Source organism: Phaethon lepturus, unplaced genomic scaffold, assembly GCF_000687285.1.
Source record: "Phaethon lepturus isolate BGI_N335 unplaced genomic scaffold, ASM68728v1 Scaffold10715, whole genome shotgun sequence".
Classification (NCBI taxonomy): Eukaryota; Metazoa; Chordata; class Aves; order Phaethontiformes; family Phaethontidae; genus Phaethon; species Phaethon lepturus.
In genome coordinates this window covers 1-23,084 of record NW_010539866.1, presented here as the reverse complement: position 1 = coordinate 23,084, position 23,084 = coordinate 1, and the positions used below count along the sequence as shown (strand labels likewise).

At 36.9% G+C, this 23,084-nt stretch overlaps 1 protein-coding gene across 1 annotated transcript; it reads right to left on the bottom strand.

Annotated features, from left to right (window-relative positions):
- Positions 1 to 4,177: 4,177 nt before the first annotated feature.
- On the bottom strand, positions 4,178 to 20,133 carry DENND4A (DENN/MADD domain containing 4A; the record flags this gene model as incomplete). Its single annotated transcript, XM_010287256.1, has 19 exons — positions 4,178 to 4,314; positions 4,548 to 4,612; positions 5,554 to 5,716; positions 6,231 to 6,257; positions 6,398 to 6,515; positions 7,018 to 7,272; positions 7,500 to 7,710; positions 8,155 to 8,301; positions 8,407 to 8,582; positions 9,614 to 9,708; positions 10,852 to 11,062; positions 11,686 to 12,779; positions 13,586 to 13,726; positions 15,326 to 15,445; positions 17,542 to 17,686; positions 17,963 to 18,091; positions 18,198 to 18,404; positions 19,003 to 19,138; positions 20,000 to 20,133. Coding segments are annotated over 19 exons (3,711 nt in total), but the record flags the coding sequence as incomplete, so codon positions are not given.
- Positions 20,134 to 23,084: the final 2,951 nt, after the last annotated feature.

Here is a 23,084-nt window from a genome sequence, read left to right as displayed (position 1 = left end):
TAAAGGAAAAAGCAAAACAGTAAGAGTCATTTCTGCATGCAGAAGAACATAGGATTTGAGAGGTGCACAGCAATCCTGAAAGCTATCCATAGGGCTCCTTTTAGATCTCTCCCCAATCTTGCAGTACAATCCCCAAAACTTACATGAAATGCCACCAGTACAAGTGGGATGTCACATGGGTTTACATTTTAGTGTAACAAGACAAAACGTATCTGGGGTTAGAATACCACCTCATCCCTGATAAAAACTAAACCCAGGAATCAGAAATACTACAAGGAAGTTGAACTTCTTGAGTTTTGTTTTCATCCCGACACCCACCTCTGAAATGTACAGATTACTGTACCCAGCACTACTTCTCACTGTTAGCGCTGCCTTCTACACAACCACTATGTCAGAACGCCACCGACACCAACAAACCTGAAAGGTTTATTGTTAACGCCTCATGTGAGCAAACAATGTAGTTCAGAGTTGCAGACATTTCTGTCATTCTAATCCATCTAATAAAATGTTAATGAAAATAACCAGAAAGATTTTAAGCTTTTTATTGACTCACTGTAAAACTTTTTTTTGGATGAGACAGAAAAAAACCTTAACATTGTGAACACTGGCTTTGCATATTTTAAAGGAACTACAAACCAAAGCAAACATCCAACATACTGGTTTTTGGTAAATAAAATTTAAACATTACATATTTACAAATCTACAACCATTCATTTAAAAAGTGCTGCTTGCAGACTAACAAAGTACCATTTTTAAATCCCAGTGAGACAATGTCCAGAAATACCCCTCTCTATTATTACTGTTTGCATTTCCCATTTGTTATACAAAGATTTTACATGCAGGAATTTTCTCTTTCTTGGGGTACAAATCATTTAATTTGCCAGTGGAAGTCTAATTCATCAGGCTGTAACTGTACCAACGGCAAACGTTCTCAAAATGGGAAACAGCAGTGTCAGAGAAACAGCACAGGTTCTATTCACATTTCTGTATTTCATCTCCAATAATTATTCCAGTGGAACCATAAGTAAAGCAAAATATATATTGCACTGCAAATCTAAAACCCTTGTTTGAGGTTTTTGTCTTAAGCATTATTTAGTACACAAAAGGAGAAAATTCAGTTCATACAAAATTTTAAATTGAAAATATGTCTCAAATATTTTATTTATCCATCTTTGTGGTATTGGAAAATATACGCAAATTGCTTTTGTAATAAAGGACAGTGAGATCTGAAAACTGTTTCAACACTGAATTGTATGACGCTTAAAAATTACCCACCTCAGGACTGACCTTTTAAACATTATGACTTGAATGAGGAAAATTTTCCACTTCCACTATATCACTATTCCAACTATATTTTATTATAGTATTTTTACAGTGGACTGTCTTGCAACAGACTCCATAAAACAATTCATTAAGTATAACGATTTCACATGATGAACTACTACATGATATAGCAATTTAGAAGCACACCCGAATAGACATCGGCGATGCTTCAGGAGTGCCACTCTGAGGATGCAAGACGACAGTAAGATCGGTTGTCTGAAGGGTGCGTACGCAATCCTTTTCATGGTACAGGATATACTCCTGTGACAATACTGGCAGGACTGCCGATATTTGAATGAAGTGGCAAACTTACTGGCTTTCGAAGTCTGAAGACTGTTGGAAGTACTTATAACTAAGCCGGGACTAAGACTGGAGAAAGTGGGCCACGTATTACAAGTGTTGCATCTATTCCTGCGCTAGCACACACAGTTTGCGGTGTTACGTCCTAGTGAGAGGTGGTTAGAGACCAAGCTCAGTCGCTTCTGCCAGACTAAAATAGCAAGCGTGAAGCTTGCTTCATAGCTCAGTACCTCTAACACACCACGGCAGCTCTGGAAAAAGCACTTGCTCTCCTTCATGGCTTGAAGGTCCTATAAAACAGTGACTGCCCCAAGCGGTAAATGACATGGGAAACAGAACTGCGAAGAGCTAGGAACATTTCCTTACACACAGCACAGACATGTGGGAGTTTATATACACAACCACCACTGTATGCAACTTGGTAAATACAGTGTACCTACTGCACAGAGCAGAGCATACATGCACACCAATAGGTACTTATGATGAATATGTTAAAAAATAACCTGGTGTTTTTCACAATAGTTGAGAAGAATGAAGGGAGTATGTATCCACCCTCCACTGATACACTGTTTACCATGTACCTGGGTGAAAAAAGCAGCTATATTTCATGCATGAGGAACACGTTACAAGCACGGCAGTACGAAAGAGAGCATCACAAATGGTTAAAATAAATTAAATGTGAAAAATGTTGATAAGTGTAGCATTGCTAGCTCAACCTCAGGGTGGGGGGATACTTTCAAAAAGGTCAGCTACATAATTAGCAGCAAATTAGAGAAGAGGTATCCAGCAAGACTGCACCTTGCAATTAGCATATACCTGCAGCTCTACAAATTTTAAATCCTTTCTCCTTAGGGCAGCATCTTCTCTCTACTTTACAGAGGTCTGGGAGGAGGTTACCTAGAGCTTCATAGCAGCATTACTTCTCATTTAAGCCTCTAAGAGGCTCACTATTTCATTTAATAAAGTAAATGTGAGTTTAAAGTTTATATCCCTCCTGCCTAACTAAATATTGCTGTATTATTACTCTTGCGAACTAAAGAGATTTTAAAAAATACCTGTAGGCAGACCAAAATATAAAATCTAATGTAACAGCTGAATATTTAGAACTATTATAACAGCAACAACTAAAAGAAATTAGAATTGGAAAACCATTAAGATTACTTAAAATAAAGCTATTTGTTAAAGCATGGTTTAACTTGTTTAGAGTGTTTTATACAATTCAATGTCTGTTTTCCTACCTCCATACAAGACTTTTGATATTTTCTCTGTAGCTCACCTTCTGGTGAGGGGTGGCTATGTGACTGAGAGCACAGAACGTTTTTTTAAAATCTCTAGAACAAGAAAACGTGAGTCAAAAGCCATGACTCCACCACAAGGACTGACATAGCATTTTTCTTCAAAGAAAAAAAAAAAAAAAGATGTTTTGCCTGTGAAATAGAGACCAAACATTCCAAGTACATTTAACTATGCACAATATGCCCCAATAAATTACATTCCCTATATATTCCCTGTAGCAAGTTTGCTTCATCTACTTTAGTTAAAAGCTTTGGATTAGCATTATGTACGTGTCGTATTTAGAGAGTTTCAAACACATCCACCAAGACTCTGAACACTGCATGTTTAATGAAGAACTTCTTGCAGGCTGTCATTTGCTTCATATTACATCTGTAATGAGGTCACATTAACAAATGCCAACAGCTGAGATGGACTAACATAATCTGTAAGGACTCTTCGATATGCTTTCTCTGTACTAGGGGGTGGGGAGTGAAGGGAACAGGAAAGAAGAGGAGGAGATTTCTACAGAAGTGTTTTACAGAGATATCAGTGTCTTCATTAGTAGAGATTTTCCGAAGGTTACCATACCTTCCTTCTGATTGCTGTGGTTAACATGTTTTTCCATGTGTGCATGAGAGGAATCCTGTATCTAGAGTACTGTCTAGGTGAAGGTTAACATTTTCTATTCTGCTTTAAAAACAAATCACTCTTCAAAAAGTAACTGGACAAGTTACTATAAATAGCAGTGTACTGCAAAAAAAATAAGCACTGCGTTGCTTATGCAGCAAGTCCATTTAAAATTCACTCCAGTAATTTAAAAAAATTAAAAAAATATCAACTTACTATAAACAATTTAAAATATGTATAATACAACTTTGTATGCTCTTCATAACATCATGAATATTCTATGTAAACAATAGATTTTGAAGAATTTACTTCGCTCACGTTAGTTTCAGTGCATTGTTTGTCCACCTGTTATTTACTTTTAAGAAGGGAACTGTAATATGTTGTCCCAAATTAAAGAACTGTTTTTGTTTAGAATCCTTTCTACACATCGATTTGCAGAAAGGACAAGGGACAGGGAAATAATATTTGGCCCATTTTTCACTCTATCCATTTCCACAACTGTAGATAGGCCTAATTTTTCCAAGGCCGGCTGCCACAGTACATTCGTACATACATTCTTGAACACTGAAGACTGAGATGTTCCTTATGGTTACTGAAGTGGTTATTTTACACAGGTACACATCATAGGTATCACCTCTTTAGCTAGGTATATTTAAAGATATGGTTCTCCAAAAATCTTTCTGCATTCCATCACTCCAGTACTTGGCGGTCTATCACAGTTGTGAGTATTCTTCACTTGATTAGCTGTGAGACGGTCATAGGCCATTTTGTACTCTCTGTCAAAAGCATCTGCAGAAACAGAAAATCAAATTCTATATACCGTGCTCAAAAACACAACCCAAATACAATGACAGCTAGTACGCTTATCAGCGGAAAATAACTGTAAAGTCCTTTTTATTCCGCACTTACCATAGAAAGGCACACACCTAATCTACAGGTTTTTGGGGTTTTTTTTGGAAGCTGAAAAACTAGTTTGCCTACATTAATCATCTATGCTTATTTGAATAATTTATAAAACTTACCTATATCAATGTTATCTCTTCCTAGGGCAACAAGTGAAAGAAATAGTATTTCTCTGTAAAGGCTCCTGAAATTATAAAAAGAAATGTCTATTTATGTACTGCAATAATATCCCGCAAAACAATCTATATTAAAAATAGATCGAAGCATTTAAAGATACCTTTTTTTTTTTTAAAAAAAGTGGCATTTTGAACATAATTCCCGATTGCCACCTCCAAAACATTGCCACTTCTGACCTCTGGAGAACGCCCTGGACTCCCCACATACGGATATCACGCGTCCTTGATGCAATTTCCGGCACGTCAGTAGATGCCTTAAGCACACGCAGAGCGAAGCATGCGCTTAAGGCACCCACCAAATTTGACAATCGGGTAAGGAGCTTGCTTTTTTGCTTTTCTACATGATCTTGAAAAAGCAGGCAGACAACCAAATAAACACCTTGTCAATGCTTTAGCTGTTGAAAAGGCTGCTATGTATCTTATTCTAAATAAAAATCAGTAAATCCAGGCAAGAAATACAAATTCATAGGAAATAATTTTCACTGATTCCACTGCCAATGGAAAAAACCTTCCCAAATATGCAACTTAACCTTAGGTCCCCCCCTTCTTTTCCCTACTGGAAACTTAAAAATAAACAAAAAATCCACCCATGCATGCTAGAAACAAGTGGATATTTTTGATTTTAAAAAATATTGTAAAAATATAACATTTAATAATGAAATATACAAAGATGTACACACTCCCTACTTGCCTTCCCATCATTCATAGGTAAGAAGAAAAAGAGGTGGCTATAAAGGGGAGAGGGAATGAGTGAAAATTAGTTTCTCCAATTTTTTTTCTAAAATAAGTTTGTGAAAGTTATCACAAAAAAGAAAAATATTTACCAGCCTCAGTGACAAACTTGAGAGCATTGCTAAAAAAAGTTCTTTTTTCTTTAACAAACACACTACAAAAATATAGCCTTATTGTTGTCCAAACTTGCTCCAGTTGGGCATGTTTGTATTCTTACCTCTGTCTTTTAATATGTGGCCATTTGTTCAATCTCTCCAATATTTGGCTCATTGGTCCATACACATCATTCATCTTAATGCTTTTCACCATACTTCTCAAGAGCTCCTGGTTAAAAGAGTCATCATCTTTTTGCAATAAATGGACCACTGGGTACTTCTGGGCTGAAAAACATTAGAAAAGCTGTAAGAATAAATACATTCTGTGTGTAACAAGTAGAAATGTTATTAAAAAAGGTGGAAGGCTACACAAACTGAAAATGTTGACATATATGTAGTGAACAAAGAACAATAAACATCAAGTCAAAATAACATCCACGTAAAGAAACACAAAAAGCACTTAAAGAGAAACTCAACAGCCGTAATGGGTCATGAGCTATTTTCAGGCATATGATCCAACACTGGCAACAAAATTCTTAGTAAGCAAATTCTAAAAATAAGAAAACAAGCAAAGTGGATGAACTGACAATTTAAGTTCAGTGTGTCACTGAAACATATTCCCTCTTATTCCTCCCTTCCCAATGAAAAAAAAGCCACTGGAGATACCGGTCAATGATTTCAAACAGATATTCTAGAAAACTAAACTCGTTCAAGCAGTTTACTGCTAAACATACAACCACCCTCCCTCCCAAAACAAGTCCCACAAACTTAGAATAGCAACACCAAACTTAACACTCACTCTCAAACAAAAGAGTGCGATTTTGACCTGCAAGACAAAAAGTAGTATGATCAAAAATCAGTTCTGTATCTTGCGTGAACTACCCACAAGGACACCTTTTTTCAACATTCTTCAGTTGCTCAAAATGAAAATTGCTCTTTAAAAATATCACAAGAAACAAAGCTTACTCTGAGCATTCCACAAGATATACAGAGGCTGCCTTGGATCCTGATGCAATTTCATATTGTCCCATAGCATCTGAATAAGAACATATTTACTGTCCTCTGACATACAGTTTCGTGGAATCTGAACAGGAGAATGCATAAAGAAAGATATTTTACTACAGACCCATGACAGAGGACTCCTGTATTTAAAATAAATCTTCACATCTATAGGCCTTGTGCCAAAAGGCTTCAATATTAAAATTGCTGTAAAACCAGAGGAAGCAAAATCTGAATGGGATGTCACAGTGACAGCAAATCTTCCTACAGTCCGAAAATTGTAACTCTGTCCTCCTACTGCTTAACTAGTCAAACTGCAATAAAACCAACTAGAAACTTATCTTTGTAACTGAGGATCACAAATTACAGTATGAGTGGTAAAAGCTAAACACTCCACACACGTACTGCTGAGCCCGAGTTCTGGAGTTACACATGTTTTCCCTCGGTTTACACATTCTTTACTAATTCGGGACTGGGCCCAGCGTATTGTAAAACACATTTCTAAGAGTTACTGAATTATCTAATGATTTCCTATATGGGAAAACAAGTATTTCTCGTATGTCAGTATTTCCTAACTGATTCCATACCTTAGAGTTTTTATTACAGTGCTCTGAAGAAAGTATTAATCCTGGTAAGTTGCTGGGCAAGTCCAAGCGTCTGAAATACCACACCAAATTCCAGAACACAATAGGATGATGATCTACAAAGTCTGCCACTGTTATCGCATGATCTCCTTCATTTTCAAGTAAGCTCTCGAGCTCTTTCCATACCACTAGTGGACTGAGATAAGGAACTGTTATAGGATCAGGACTAGGTAAGCGCCATTCTAGGCCCAAAGAATCCTATGGTAAAAAGAAAAAAAAAATGCCATTAGTTGGAATGTAACTATCTTTACAAGTCTTATGAATGCTTTTGTTCCCTGAGACACACCAACATCTAAAAGCTAACCTAGCATTTCTCATAATTTGGGATGGTTAATTCTGTTCTCCTAATTAACGCTGTTTCACATTTCTCTGATCTATCACATGCTTAAAAAAACCCAAACATTTAAGGTAGAAAAACTACACACTGTTGGTCCTTGCAAAGTAGCAGGCAGGCTACCAGTAGGAATGATATGGCTGATCTTCTGGTTTTCCTTCTCATCTTCTTCCAATGGACCAAAAGTACTGATACTCCTTGCTACAGGGTGACTTGTACATTCTGACCCAGAAGTATTTTGTCTTCTTCCTGTGGGGATCTGGATGCTTCTGGCACAAATATTGTCATGCTGCTTAGATTTGCTAGGAGAAAAAAAAAGTTAAGAATCTCAGCTTTTTGTTTTAGTCTGAGTGCTCTAAAATGTACACAGATAGAAATAAATCTGAAATAATCAACCTGACGCCTCAAATTCTACCTTGTCAGCCACCACACTCATTCACGCTACAGTGCAAGTTTTATTCCCCCTTGCGCTGATAATGAACACAAGCATCCTAAAAGTGTTCAAAAATCTGCAGAATTACAGATGCCTATATGAATTTTTATATTTAGGATGACATGGTAAACACTATACTGAAAAAGTATGACGTGGCCAACTCAGAGATAAGGGAGAGGCAGCAAGGAGATCCTCTCTCAAAACAATTTCTCCTCTACAGACAGTATCTTAGTACATTTATTTCTGTTGCTCGGGAATACATGCACATCCACAGAGAACCTGGATAACTTCTATGCAGAAAACGCGGGTTTACCTATTTGAATTTATATCTTCTTGAACAGACATTAGAGATGTAGCAAGACCAACAGTAGCTGCAGTGTTACAGGACTTCCCACTCTGATTTGCAAAAAGTGATGGGAACTGCATGTTTTCTGTAGAAGGGCTGGACTTCAGAAAATAACTGCAGGGAAAGCAAAAGCTTAATATTATCTAGAAAAATTAAACAAAAACCACTTCACAATTATGAGCATTCAAAACCGAAGGAAAATTCAAATAATGTTATTACCGTCCAGGTCGCCGAAGATCTCTGATTTCTATGCTTAAAAAAGGCAGGAATAAATTGCCACAAAAAGGACACGTGGTATTGAGATTTGAATCATCTGCTGTCCAACCTGCCATGATTTCTTCATCATGAACCAAACAGTCACAAGTTCGGCATCGTGAACAGCTTGAGATGAGGACCTGCACACAGGCGATAACAGAACTCCGCTGTTACACATTCTCAAAACTAGTCTTCTTTTACAAGGCAGTTAAAACTATTGCCAAAATCTTTGCCCTTAGCTGAATACTGCTCAACACTTGTGTACAAGTTCAACCACAGATCTGTTCCCAGGCTTTAGGTTGCAACATTTGGGTTTAAAGCTGTGTATTTCAGAACAACTATTAATTCTTAAATCCAAACTGCATTAGCAGACAGCTGATATGCTAAATGACTGGAATGAACGTTGTCTGAAAAATTTATTAAATGCAGGTTTTTGTTCTATTGTAGCACGTAGACTGGGATCTGGAACTACGCTCGTGAAATAAATATACTTTAGTTAAGTGAGTTAGGTGATCCTTTTATGGATCCCCAGAGTAAAGCCAGCCAGTTATTCAATAGTATTTTTATAAAAAATAACACATCATTTGTAATCTGTTTGAAAACACAATAGTACAGCAATATTATGCAGCTACAAAAATCATTTTTAGAATTGGAACATTCTTCTGTAGTGACTGTCAGTATAACAGAAATGAGAGGAAAAAAAGATGAAAATGACCAGTCGTTAATCCAAATCCACTGAACCAAAAAAAGGAAGAAGAAAAAAGGAGCCACCCAAACCCAGTGTAATAGTGAAAACCAAAATGATCTTACTAGAAGCTACAACACGAAATAGCTAGTTATCTATTCTGTATTTTTTAAATGTATAGTGCTATTTAAGACTTGGTATTTTCACCTTAAACAAATTTAGTTGTGCAAGAGATTTAGGTGCCAGAATTCAATGGTATCCAACTCTTAAATTCTTGAGAACTGCAGCTTTAAGGACCAAAAGATATAACTGCAATAAAGACATCTCTAGAGCAGGATTTGAAATGAAAGCTAGTCTGTCACAGAAATATTTATCTTTCAGTGGATTAGTTTTAAGCTTTGAACTTTAACAGAGATTCAGATAGCATTTATATTTAAAAACATCTGCTTTTAGCATATCAATTAAAATCAATAAATCATCTTGTACCTCCATAGCGTAGTTCTGAAACACACTGGTACTGCTTGTACTGCAAGAAGATATCAACTCTGATTTGTCAGGCAGAGGGAACTTTGAAAGAGAACCTATTAACAGAAGAAACCCAAAGTATTAAGTTATTCAGAATATGCGTTTTTAGTAAACTCTTTTTCTGGTCAAACAATACTGCAGTTATGAAATGTGTGATGGAAGATGCAACAAATCAGACATACTCAGACAGAAAGAAACGTGAAGCTGGAGTGTGAGGCTGCCATCTGCCTAGCACCACCAGCCGCAAAAATACCATCTACCAACATAGAATTTCCATATGTTCAGTTTTCTTCTTTTACAACAGTTGGTAGCTTGGAAACAAATTTTACAGATTAAGTAATTCATACCCACGCTGTCTCTCTGGATAAAGACTAGGAAAGGATAAGAGGTGCTGCTTGTGACTGCAGATATCCCTGACCCTTCTCTTCGCCACACTAAACGAGCCAGGCTCCCCTCACAGCCTCAGGATGCCCCAACCCCCTGGCCATGATGGCAGCCTCCACTGCCCCTCTCCAGTTCCTCCACATCCCACAAACTGGGGGGCCAAATCTGGGCATGCTCTTCTAGGTGCTAAGTAGAGGGATTTAAGTAGACAGATCCTCCTTTCAGCCTGATTCAGCTTAACAAACTGTACTGCGTAATGACAATAGCACAGAAATCAATATAACAGTCACTACCAATTATCCAGCACAGATTAGGAATAAAAAACCCCCCAAAGTCTGTCTGATAATCAGCTTCAACAGTCATTTATAGAAAATGGTAACAATTTTCCAGAAACAGTTACTACTTTTACAAAACAAAACCAGACTAATAAAGTTAACATTTGAAAGTTTTTGTAGACGTTTTCTGGAGCTGTACAGCTTATACAAGTAAGATGATTACATGAATACTGAAGGACTTAACGGGTCTTTTATTTTCATAGTTGTAGCATCCAGAAACTTATTCAGGGACAGAAGTTACTGTGCAAGTTGTTCCACACAAAAGAACACCCAAACCAAGGTTCTACAACTAAAATATCCATAGGTATGGACATCTCGGTATGAGTAATAGTTTGCAGGTAGGAAAATAAAGATTTACTTCTTCCACAAAAATGACTAATGACTAGGATGATCCCAAACTGAGAATTATGAAAGAACAATTTCAAAAATTGGAATATTTTTGTTCACGTTGATGAATGAAATGCAAAAGCTGCCTCTTACCACACTGGTCAAATTGTTTTGATGAGCCATCGTGGGAAGCTGAGCTTTCTAGGCTTGTCCTGCTGAGGCCAATTCCCTTCATTTCTGATGTAGTATTCTCCTGAGGAGAAGCACTTTCAAAATCATTGCACACATCTTCATCAGTTAGGGAAGTAGATTCTGAGTCCAGAGCTCCAAGAGATGAAACACTTGCTCGGTCTGAATTTTGATCCTGAGAGGAGAAAACACATTCCACTGAGGAAAAGAAAGGAAAGCAAAAATATTTCTGAAAATAAGAGGCAGCCTTCCTTGTCTCAGTAAATTCAAGGCATGAACTTTCCTCCTTGGAAAATCATTCAGCTCAGATATGTATTCAGAACCGATGTGAAACAAGGCAAGTTTCACTCAGGGTTAAATAGCTACATGAAGATTCTTTTTTAAATATTCTTTTAATAAAAATATCTAAATGAAATCCCTTTTTTCATACAAGCAGTAAAGACTTAAAAACTTTGTTTGTTTAAGTATCTTTTTCTTTAGGTAAGTAAGGGAAGGCAGAGCTGTCTTTTCTGCCCTGTCAACACACTACAGTATACTTACGGTTTCCCATTAAATATCCTCATGCTAGACCAAAATTTTGCTCGATTCAAGACAATAAAATTAGGATCCTGGCAATTCAAACATGATTAAAACAACTTAATGCACAGTCTACCATGATGCGTGTCATTCAAATGGGGGATTCATCACATACAAGTCAGTGAATAAACCTTTACAAAGCTTTTTCCTTCATTTATAGGACCTGAGGGTGGGGGTGGGGTGGGGGGGAGGAGAGTACAAAAAAGTAATTATAAAATTTACCTTTGAGGATGCAGCATACATTGTAAATTTTGAGTACCACTTGCTAGCTTTCTCTGCAACCCCTTTTCCAGCAGAAAACATGCTGCTTTTTAGAACATCCAACTTAGGTGTTAACAGCGTATCCAAGTTGAATGATGGTGAAGACACAAGTGCTAACGCACTAGTTGCATCTTGTGGCTGTTCCTTTGCTGGACTGTTTGGGGAATAAGCTGGGGAGGACCAAAACCTGTCTCTTGGCCTTTCTTCATTTTTTGCATGATAGCTCTTGGATTTGGTAAGACTGGATGGTCTTGGGGAGTTCGGGGGAAGGCTGGACCTCCTACAAGGTTGGATTACTGTTGGGCTCTTTTTATTAGCATTTCTGTCATCATAGGGTTTTTGCAACTCAATACTTGGGGCACGACTTGACAAAGGGCTGCTCATGTTGTTCATGTACATCACTATTTCTTCAGCTAAATCTCGCCTTGCAGATGGAGTAGAAACACTTCTATCATCGTCATCCTCCTCATCCTCTTTCTGCTGTTCTGTCTCAGCAACCAGCAGGGATAATGGATCAAATCCTGTTTCAACATCTGTCTTTTCAACTGGCTTTACTGGAAAGCTGCTCTTTCTTTGCAGCCTTCTAGATTTTTCACTGGAGGATTTCACTGCTGTAGATGTTTCAGGTTCTGCATCCAAGTCTTCCAGATCAAAGATAACAGGAGACTCTGTTTTATCTGTAAAACTGCAATCAAAAGCTGCATCTTCATCACTAGATTCTTTCTCCAGGCTTTCTCTCTTAGATCCTAAAGAGGAAGTTCTGATATTAAGAGTTTTTGGCCTTATGCTTTTCTGTAATGCACTAGATAGGATTTTGGCATCAGCTCCCAGTTTTTCAACAATTTCTCCAGGGTTTGCTTCCTGATTTATTCTATTTAGCATGAGTCCCACTAAGCCATCTCCACTGAGGTTACGGTTTCTGCCTTCCCATGGTATCTCCCTTAAGTCAGGTTCTACTGCGCTTTTATGTCTCTTTCTTAAGGATTTACTTTTTATAACTTCTCCTTCACTGGCATCTTCAAAAGATGATGTAAACATCAATCCTACAGATTTCTCTGAAAAACAGATGAAAGGTGCTTTATTTCTTGCTACGCAAGAAAACTAAACAAAATTACAAAAGAATTCAGATTTGTCTCATCTTTCAAACAGTTTACAACACTGAGAGATTAATTCACTAAGTATTGTGCTAGTGGTTGGAAGTTGACCATGGTCATAACTTCTAGAAAGGGTCAGATGATAAAACATTGAAAAGGGAGTCGAATCACACAACTCAAGAATACTTTGAGAGACATCATCAAGAAAAGTCTTAGATGTATCTAGTTTCCTCTTTCAGAGACATACTCCATTATTAAGAGGTTTGAAAGCCAGGGAAATTGCAAAGAAGTGCAACACTGATGAATTAGAAATAGAGACAAAAAAAAAAAAAAAGAGTTATTGTCAGAGAAATAGCCACTGTTTTGCCAGAGCATAAAGATGCAGATTTTGAAGTATGGTATTACAGTATTTCAAGCACAGCTGACAGTATTATAATAACCAGATTTGACATTAGTAAAGACATGGGATTTTGTAAGCAGATGTTAACTATAGGAAAAAAAAAAAAGGCAAACAAGAAAAAAAGTAAATCTGGAAATGCAGAATATTCAGACATCTCCCTGACAGAGCACATGCAGACTCCAACCTAAACTGACCCCCACAAAGTCGTTCCCACAAATTTCATTGGTCACTGTCGTTACACCAATAAAGTGCGGCAAGTTTTGCAGACAACAGAACTGGGGCACGCTGCTTGGAGCTCTTCTTAGAAATAGAATACATAAACACAAAAACTGTACAAGAACCAAAATGTACTTCCTCTTCCACTCACCCACGCTAGCTTCTGCGATGGTATTGTCAACTGTACCGTTGAGCCGCACTATGCTAGAAGCAGCTTTGGCATTACTTGAGTTCTGATAATTTAGTTTAGGTAGGCAGTCACCACTCCCTTTTGTGCTCTCCACTTCAGACACTGTATATAGAAAATGACAGACACTTCTTTAGAGTCAAAGCAATTTAATTTAAATCTCAAGTTTCCATTACCTACTAGACGCTTTAGGCAGGATTAAGTGACAGCATGTTGTACATATCCCATAATGCACAGGCTGATATCTACTTGGGCAGAGGTTTTCAAGCTGGAACAACTGAACTATGGATATTTAATTCCTGGCACTACTTTTATAACTTGAAGTTTCTTAAGCTTCTGTACACAGAGTCCAAGTAAGCAGTACTTGCACACCAAATTTGTAGTGGTTGTGGAGACTAAGACCACTCTTGTTCACTTGCAAATGATAGGCATTAAGAGTATTTTTTCCTGCCTTTGCAACAGCTCAGGGTCAACGAGCCTCTCTTCGTAGAGATTCCATGACCCCCATGACCATGACTACACGAGAGAAATGAAGCAAGTGTTTCAGTATTTATATTCACCTCTTTTAGATATGAAAGACAAATTCTGTTGTCAGGTGGCTACGCAAAACAGACAATTACTTCTTTAAAGGAATTCAAGCAACTTAATATTCTCAAGTTGTATTCAAAAGCGTAAACCATTTTCAGCACATAATACTACTATAGAGAGACACAAGCTTGTCTTAATTATGGTTAAAAATAATGCAAGCTTTCAGCAGAATTCACATTTTCTGTGTCCTCAAAACTTTTATTAAACCTAAATAACCTGCCTGCCATCTTACAAGTATGTTCTTATGACCATGGGTTAAACACTTACACAAATTTTCAAGCAAATGGAAGAAAAAATACTAATGCTAGAAGGAAGACTGTGGTGAAAAGAAAACACTGAAGTAACTTTTCTGGTTCCATATTTTCTCATACTTTTACACAGCTCCCACTTGACAAGGGGACAGTTAAATAGTAGCAAAAAGCACACTGAAAAATTTAAATAATGGTATTATTAGGAGATCATTTGTTATGAAGAGTATTCTCAATTAATGTATATGGGAATCTATATTACTTATACATTTTTACTACACAATCTGATCTGCTATATGCTTGCATAAAGTCTATGCTGCCCAACTGCAGTTAAAGGAATCGTGAGTAGCAGATGTAAAACCTGAAGGAAAAAAAAAAAGTCCACAGCAAATCCAAAGCCCATCTCATTTCTGATGCATCTCCTAAATTTTGAGAATTCCAGGGAGCTGAGTAATTCAGACCTCTCTCACAGACCTGCAAAAATTCAGCTGTTCTCCTCTTATGGGATTTATAAAGAAAACAGACTGGTACAAAAGGCTGTCCTATAGATTATGCCTATAAAGCAATTTAGGTTTTTTTTAAAGACAAAAACATTAAGTCATAATTATCATTTAGTCTTTATATTACCATTATCACTTATTTGAAACAGAAGAGGGGGAAAAAAAAGAACTGTAATTTTAAAAGTTAAACCATTAGATATCCAGAAAATTACATTTAGAGAAAAGAACTTGAGGCATGGGCATAAACTGGCATTATCATATACACTCACTGCAAAAAAAAAAAAAAAAATCAGCTGCCCCACTTAGCTTTTGCTGAAATCCCTATTTATCCACAATGAACTAGATATCTGTATTCACAAGATACATACAAGAACTGGAGTCACTCTCTTCCTTGTCCTCTTTTTGTTCTTGTATATCTTGAAGACAAGTTTTCCCTTGCCTGGCTTCTTCTTTGAATGATGTGTTATTGCCAAAGTCTGAAAGTCCCCCTGTCATAACAGGGCAACGACAGAATAAAGACAATTATGGTATTTAATAGCGTGACATTGTTAAACAGAATAAATTGAATATCCACAGTAATTCAAAGGCCTCTTATCAAGTACATTCCAATTAACAGTGAACATTTTACCACAAAAACATGAGAAAAATGATTGCCTTACTTTTACAAAATAAACATTGAAGTGATACTCTCTACAGGAAAATTAAAGGGGTAATTTGCAACATTTCTTTTTAAATACTGTACTAAAACACTGTTTGTCTTTGATTGTGTTGCCTAGTTTATTTGATCAAAATGTCACATCTTTTCAAGAATTCTAAGAGGCATCTAAATATGGTTTCATTTTAGCACAGTATGTTTCTCAGAGTTAATGCATGTAATTCTCATGGTTTTAGTCTAGAAAGCAAAACCATTGAAACAATGCAGCAGCAACCATGAGTTTGTTTGCAAAATAAGACTAAAATAAAAATAAAATAAAAATAACCAATGCCAGCCAAAAAAAGCCCTGTGAACATTCAAGCCCCTATCTGGTCATTCTTAAGACAAAACACTGCCCCAATATAGTCTGACCAATTTGATTTCAAGAACCAAGTTTACTCAACACTAGGTTGTGCCTAAAGGTTGTTCCTCTTCCAGGTTTTTATAAAGCATTAGCACCAAAATAAAGCAAACTAACAAAGCAGATAAGACAGTTTCTGTTCACTAGAAATACTAAGTGAGCACTTCAAGTCGCACGCACTCCATGTCATTTTTCCAGGTCAACTTGAAGTCTCCAGCAGTCCCACAGCATCTTTAGGGGATTTACTCTCATGCCATTTAGGAGATAACAGTAAAGCACCTGCCCAGGATCAAGAGGGTATAACATGGCTGAAAGCCAGCTTCTTTCCCTCTTTTCCCTAAAGATGCTGCACTGAATCTACAGAGAATGTGAACACCTCGTTGCTATTGTAAAGATAACAAAATATTCTGGAATTTATAGAAAAGTTTTTGGGATTGCCTCAAGAGTCAGCATGAATTCTAGCTATGTGCTTTCATGCAAAGAGATCTTGAAAAACCAGATGATGTCAAAAGCAAATTATATAAATGACAGTTACTTAGTAAAGGACTAATTACACCTTGTTTACATGGTCCGAGTTGTGACCAACATCACTAAGCTCTTATACAGTGCTTTGCACTGTATGGGTTTCAAAACAGTGGTTTATCAGGAAGGTCAGCTTCATGAAGAACAGGCAGAAATAAAGCAAATTTGTTCAAAGTCATCCGGAAGGCTAGTGATGGAGCCATAAGTAGGACCGTAGTCTCCCGAATCTAGGAAAAATAGTCTAGCCATAAGGCCATCATATCTATTCTGTTTGTCAGGAATCATAGAATAACCCTGGTTGGAAGGGACCTTGAAAGATGATTCACAGAATCTTCTAATCATCATGCATTTATACATGTATACGTTTATAAATGTATATTGTAAAGGTCTGCCAAGGTCAACTACAGCTAAACTAACTGTTTTGCTGCTATTTTAAAATGTACTATCTTGCTTTATCAGTAGTAAGTACTGTGGAAAGTAGTACCTAAAAAAACCCCTACAAACTACAGGCAATCACCAGCATGGTAATACAGCCATTTGAACATATTCTACTGGAAAGAAAACCAAAAATTACAGCCTCCAATATTGTACTTATATTCCAGATAAAAATAAATATGATCATTTCAGTTGGTACATAGAACCTGCAAACACTACTACAAACTCAAGGACTAGTTCTAGTTGCTTCTTAACTAACATCAAAAAAAGGGCGGGGGGGGAGGCAAGGCTAGATTGAAGTTTCTGCCGGTTATGAGACTGGCTATTGTATGAACTAGGATAATTACCACATCGATTTCCGGTTCATGTTTTGTCTCCATGAAGAGCTGACACAATAAATAAAAAGCAGACTATTTTGGATTCAAAGACAAAACCCCACAGTTTTTAAAAAATTATGCAAGAATTTTTTTTGGTCTAAAACTGTTTTATAATCAAACTCACAACTGAAAGATTTTTGAAATAATTTTCTTATCAACACGAAAATAAAAAAGAAAAGGATGTGAATACTCTACCAGGAATGGCTGCATGCGAGGTGTTTGCTGGTAGCTTTTTCAATGCTTTTTTAAACTGTGCTATTCCTAAAACGACGTTTCGTATTTTCATCCATAGGAAATAGCCACCTCGATTGCTTGAAGGCCAGGTACTTTCCAAAACAGCCTATTTTGAAAATATCGAAGTCAAATAAAGTAATCATAAGGAACAGTGAGGTGTGAAATCATTAACTTAAATTTCAAACTGGGTTATGTTAGCAGTTATAAAGTAGACTTCTAAACCTACAAAAACAAAACCAACACAATTGTTCCGTCTTGTATTTCTTCCAGTTACTAGAAGTGACAGAATTACATCTTAACTGCTCCCTTATTTCGCTTGCTTCTATTTGCCTGGATAAAAATGCGTATTTTTTTCCCCCCCTCCTCTTTCAAAAATACTTACCTTATTGTAGTAGCCATAAGTAATGGCATTAGGGTCAATGCCAGCTTTCTGCATTTCAAAAAGCACTCTCACTGCTAGCACAGGCTGACCATATTGTCCACACAGCTGCATGAGTACTCGGTAGCATACCTGAAAATACACAAAAGTTAGTATTGTGCTTCTATAGTCAAACACGTACTCCATTCAATAAAACCCATAGGCTTTTTCTGAAATTCTGGGGTCGACTTATTTTTACCTCATCAGGTGGATCTATTTTTTTGGTATGCATTTTTTGTAGCACATCATATGCTGTTCTCAGAGCCCTGACTTTTGAATGGCACACTTTCACATATGCAGGAAGGCAGATAAACCAAAGACCATAGCAGTGACGTAACAAACACCTGGACCACATCTGTGGTATGGAAGAGTACTTCTTAGCAATTTTATGTGCAGATTTAATTTCCTGTAAAGAATCATAAAGATTATTTGTGTATATTTACATACATATTACACAAACCTACATGTTAAAAAATGAACATGTATCATTATCCATACAGAAATTGCAACATTAATATGAACAACATAATAAAGTGGGAAAGAAAATGAAAGCAGAGAAAACAATTGCTATGCAATGTTCCTCTCAAAACCTTGCATTTCTTTAAATTTATGTCTATTACTTTTGGTCTGCATTTTTTGTAAGGAACATTTGACGTTTAGAGTCCCTCTTAAAGCCCTGGTGACTGAAAAGCAATCAAAAAGTGGATGTGGAAGCCCAACAATTTATGCTTATGGAGAACAGCATGAAGAACACGGAACGTATAGGGACAGCACAGCAAATGACAATCTGTGTACAAGGGCCCTGTATGATACAGTGTAGGCAAGAAGCACAGGTAAACATCCCAAGAACAATTAGCATGGCTACCCTATAGCCACCGTATCAGTGAAGAACCATTAGTTAGGCTGCAGCCACTGCCAGTCAGTCTTTATAGCCAAATTCAAGGTGAAGGCAGCAAGCTGTCACTTCCCAAACCACCTCACGCTACAAGAATACCCACAAATACCTGTTTAGTTCTTCTGAACATTGGCGACGGGCTGTTGGGACTACTGGCTTTTGAGGACAGTTTGTTATTTGGTGCTGTGAGAAATCCTTCAGGTCGCTCAAACAAATCCAGTTTTAATACTGGAAATCCATTATAGCTGTAAAAGAAATGCATCACAACTCCTGTAAGGCAGTTCCAAAGTAAACACATCACATCAAATGAAATCAATTACAGAGTTGCACTAGAAGCTACACAGGAAATAGAAAACACAAAAGTAAGCCTTTAAAGACACCGTTGACAAAGTGGTTTGTCATGTGCATACCATCTGCACGATTTCTTAAGTCTGTACATTCTCTTAACCTGCTATTTCAGTGTAAGCAACTTAAATTGATAAATACATTTGCTTTCATAGCATTTTCTTTAATTGATGTGTCAAATACATTAGTATTGATCCTAGTTAATAAAAAAAAAAATCTGTGTGGCTTAGCATCACAAAACAGAGGTTTATAAAAATCAATATGAACAATATCAAACTATCTAAAAGATTAAATTAGATTAGATTTTAACATGTTTCTTAGAATTAATGAAGAAACCAGTAGACAAACTCATTTGACATAATTATTAAATTAGTAACACCAGTTTTCAGTGATTCTTTGAAATGTACTCTCTTTCCAAAGAGTATCTGCAGCTTGTATCATTCTCAGTAGCAGCAGGCCAACAGACTGGGTCCATTAATTTCAATTTTAACCTTAAAAAGTGTCAACAGCTAGCACAATGTAATGTGAACACACAGCCAGCTTTATTAAGTATTATTGCTTCTGTGTGTATGCACACACAAAATCATTCAAACTTCAAAAGAGCTGGCACACTAAGCATTTTACATACACATTTTTACTTGAGCAACACAAAGGGACAGGAAAAAGCTGTACTTTGTGGTTATCACAAGAACCTAGAAACTAAATTCTGCAAGGGCAGCTGTTAGGATTTTGGCTAGCATCCCACCGTGTCCTTAGGTTACCTGTATTGTAGAGGGTGCTCTTCACCATTTGGCAGATGAGGGATCTCAGGTGGTGTTATGAAAACTGTATGCTCGCTCTTGTATGACTCGTCCAGCTCTATAAGTCTTGTTTCCCCAGTTTTGTCCGTATCTACCTGGAGAAGGTATGTTAAAAGGAAAAACAGTTACTAGTGTTATTGTATTTTCTCCAGTTACAGCTGTATGGTCAAGCAGGGCAAAGTCTGTATCAGCATCAAAGGATTGCATCCTAAAAGAAAGGATTTCATACTAAAAGTAAGGATGCCTTGCAAAGTTATAATAAGAATAGTAGTCTATAATAAGAGTAGTAAGTCTTGCATAATTTTTGTAAACTTTACCCCAACACAATAATTGATGTTTAATGATGTACTCTGAAATGCCTGTTTTCAGGTAAGTATTATAAGTAGTTGTCAAAGAGGTTAATCTTCCGGAATACAATGATTTTTGAAACAGTTTCCAACTGCAGCAGTAACTTCAAATTTATTTTTAAATATGAAAATAAGAGCTATTCCCCCCCCCCATTTTAACAACTGGAAACAATGACAAACTTTATCCAATTGTCTGATGTATACAGAATCTACAAACAACACTATATAGCAGTTTCAGTCACTTACATAGTCATTAAGGTCATGCCAGTTTGCAGAGATTGCAGAAATACACATGCATTCAAAGAGATAGTGGAATAAATACATGTGACCTTACTAAAATTAAGGGGGATAGAAGTAACTTTGTTTTTTTAAAAAAACAGTAATCTGAAAGATAAAGGATAGCTTCATGATTTTTTCCTCTTCCAGATAACTTAACAATTTTATGTGTGAAAATACAGCAAACATGGAGTGGTCCTGTCCTCTCATAGCTAGGATAAGAATTGAGTTCGTGGATAACAAAGGCAACTTGTAATAATACTATCGTTAAGCATAAATTACAGCTGCACTTGTTTTCAGCTTTATAACTGGCAATTTCACCATAAATCTTTGTTTTGCTAGCCTGGCTGTTGCAGAGAGGAGGAGAAATTTGCACTTCCCAAATTAATGCCCCTGCTTTAAAGACAGCACGAGGCTCCAGGCAAATGTCAAAGCATCAAACTGCAGGATCAAGTGGGAGAAAACCGTCCAGTAATTTTACTGAAAGAATTCCATCCTATTGCTGAAGACAAAAATAAAGAACCAAAGCAAAACTAGGCCACCCAAACAAGGTGTTGGGAAAGTATGAACTGTTTCCCTTTGAGAAAAAGAACAGAGAAGCCTTTAACAATACTACAAGCTTCTCACCAGTACTGTTCGCGTTACAGAAACCACTAGGAACAGAGCAAATAAAACACGTATTACTGTCCACCTGAGAACCTTTACTTGATATTTGTATGGGTATTTGTATTGCTTTGTCTCTGATCTTGTCATCAATCATGTCTCCTCTAATACCTGATACGCGCTGCTTCTGCCTGTGGGATGAGACGCGTCCCCATCTCAAAGAGTTCGCACTATCAAAAACTATTTACTTCCTAGCGCATAGAACATGCTTTTTGTTCACATATTGATAGCCCCAGTGTTCAGCTCAAACACTGTCACAGTTTACATTTGTAGCCATTATTTAAATGATTTAAAAGGCAACCGAATTACAGCCAAATGGTACATTATTTCAAAGAAATGAATAAGCAACCTGAGGAACCCAACGGTGCATTTTCTTCATGCCTTAAGGATTTAGCAACAGACAATTAATGTACAAAAAGAGGCATCTTCCACAGTTCTCTACCTCTATGGAAGGGAGTGGAAAGATATCAAGTAGTTTCAGTAGAGTTCTTGAATATTTAAAATTCGATAAACATACAAAGAGGTGTTCCTAATTACACATTTTGCTGCATGAGACAGACAGAAAGTATCAGCAAACTAAACCAGCCAAGTACAAGAATATGTGGCTCCTGAAAAGTAGAAATAAACGAAACCTTACTTGTCAATTTAAATACCTCTAAGGACGCAAAAACCATGAAATACAATAAAATCAGTATGTATTGATTCGAGATAATTCTTGAATTCCTGGAAAAATGAAAACTGAGACAATTATACCACATCTTTGCGCAGACAAAATGGGTAATCAATTACAATCTCTGCTGCTGCTGTCCAGGATAAAATAACACGTAGAAGAGATTACTCTTCAGCTTAAACTATTTTTTCTAAATTATTTGAAGCTTAGATTATATTTTATAGATAACTAATTTCACAGTACATAAAATTTGACTCAACCCAGTGGCTTATAACTACCCATAAGAAAATACTGTATCATCTTTCAACCCATGACATCACTCTTTCATGCACACCCTTTCAGGTACTGGTTCACCTAGTGAGAATGATGTTAATATTCACTTCATTGGAATCATTCAAATCTGATTATCTGGTCAAAGTAGAGCATCTTGGCTAACGCTCTAGTTCATATAGCAGTCCTTGGTACACTTCAATACTTTGATTTTGTATGTTACTGTTAAGCATAGTGTCAGAAATAAGACAAATCAAGAAAGAGAAGCAGGAAAGACAAGATGGGCCAAATATATCATTGTTCAAAGGAATCCTACATGGGAACCCACTCCCTCATGTCAACGAAAACCTAGTTTCACAAGCAATTCTAAAGCCACGGCAAATCCTAAACACATAGTAATTCCAGTGCCCCAGTTTCCCCTCAGTTTCTTCTGTTTCCTCACTGACAGAAACAGAAGTTGGAGAAGTACAATGCTTTCTGTAAAATTTACTCTCATGGCACTGTCCTGAGCATTTTTTTTTTATAGTGGAAAGAAACTGCCCACAGCATCAAGTAGCAAAATAACTGTCATCAGAACAGATGAGTCTCTGCTTCAGCTGTATGAGCTGCTACTTAACCTTTCAGAAGCAGAAAGCTCAAACAGCTCCACAGATTACTTGCAGGCTCACTGTGACATCACCAACTTAAGCACTACTTTTTCAGAAGAACTGTTGGAATTCCCAGCCAAGATAACGAGCTAGGGCATCAACTTCAGTGCCCTCATAAACCATTCTATAAAATGAAACATAATATGACCAGGTGACCCGCCTAGAGGATGAGG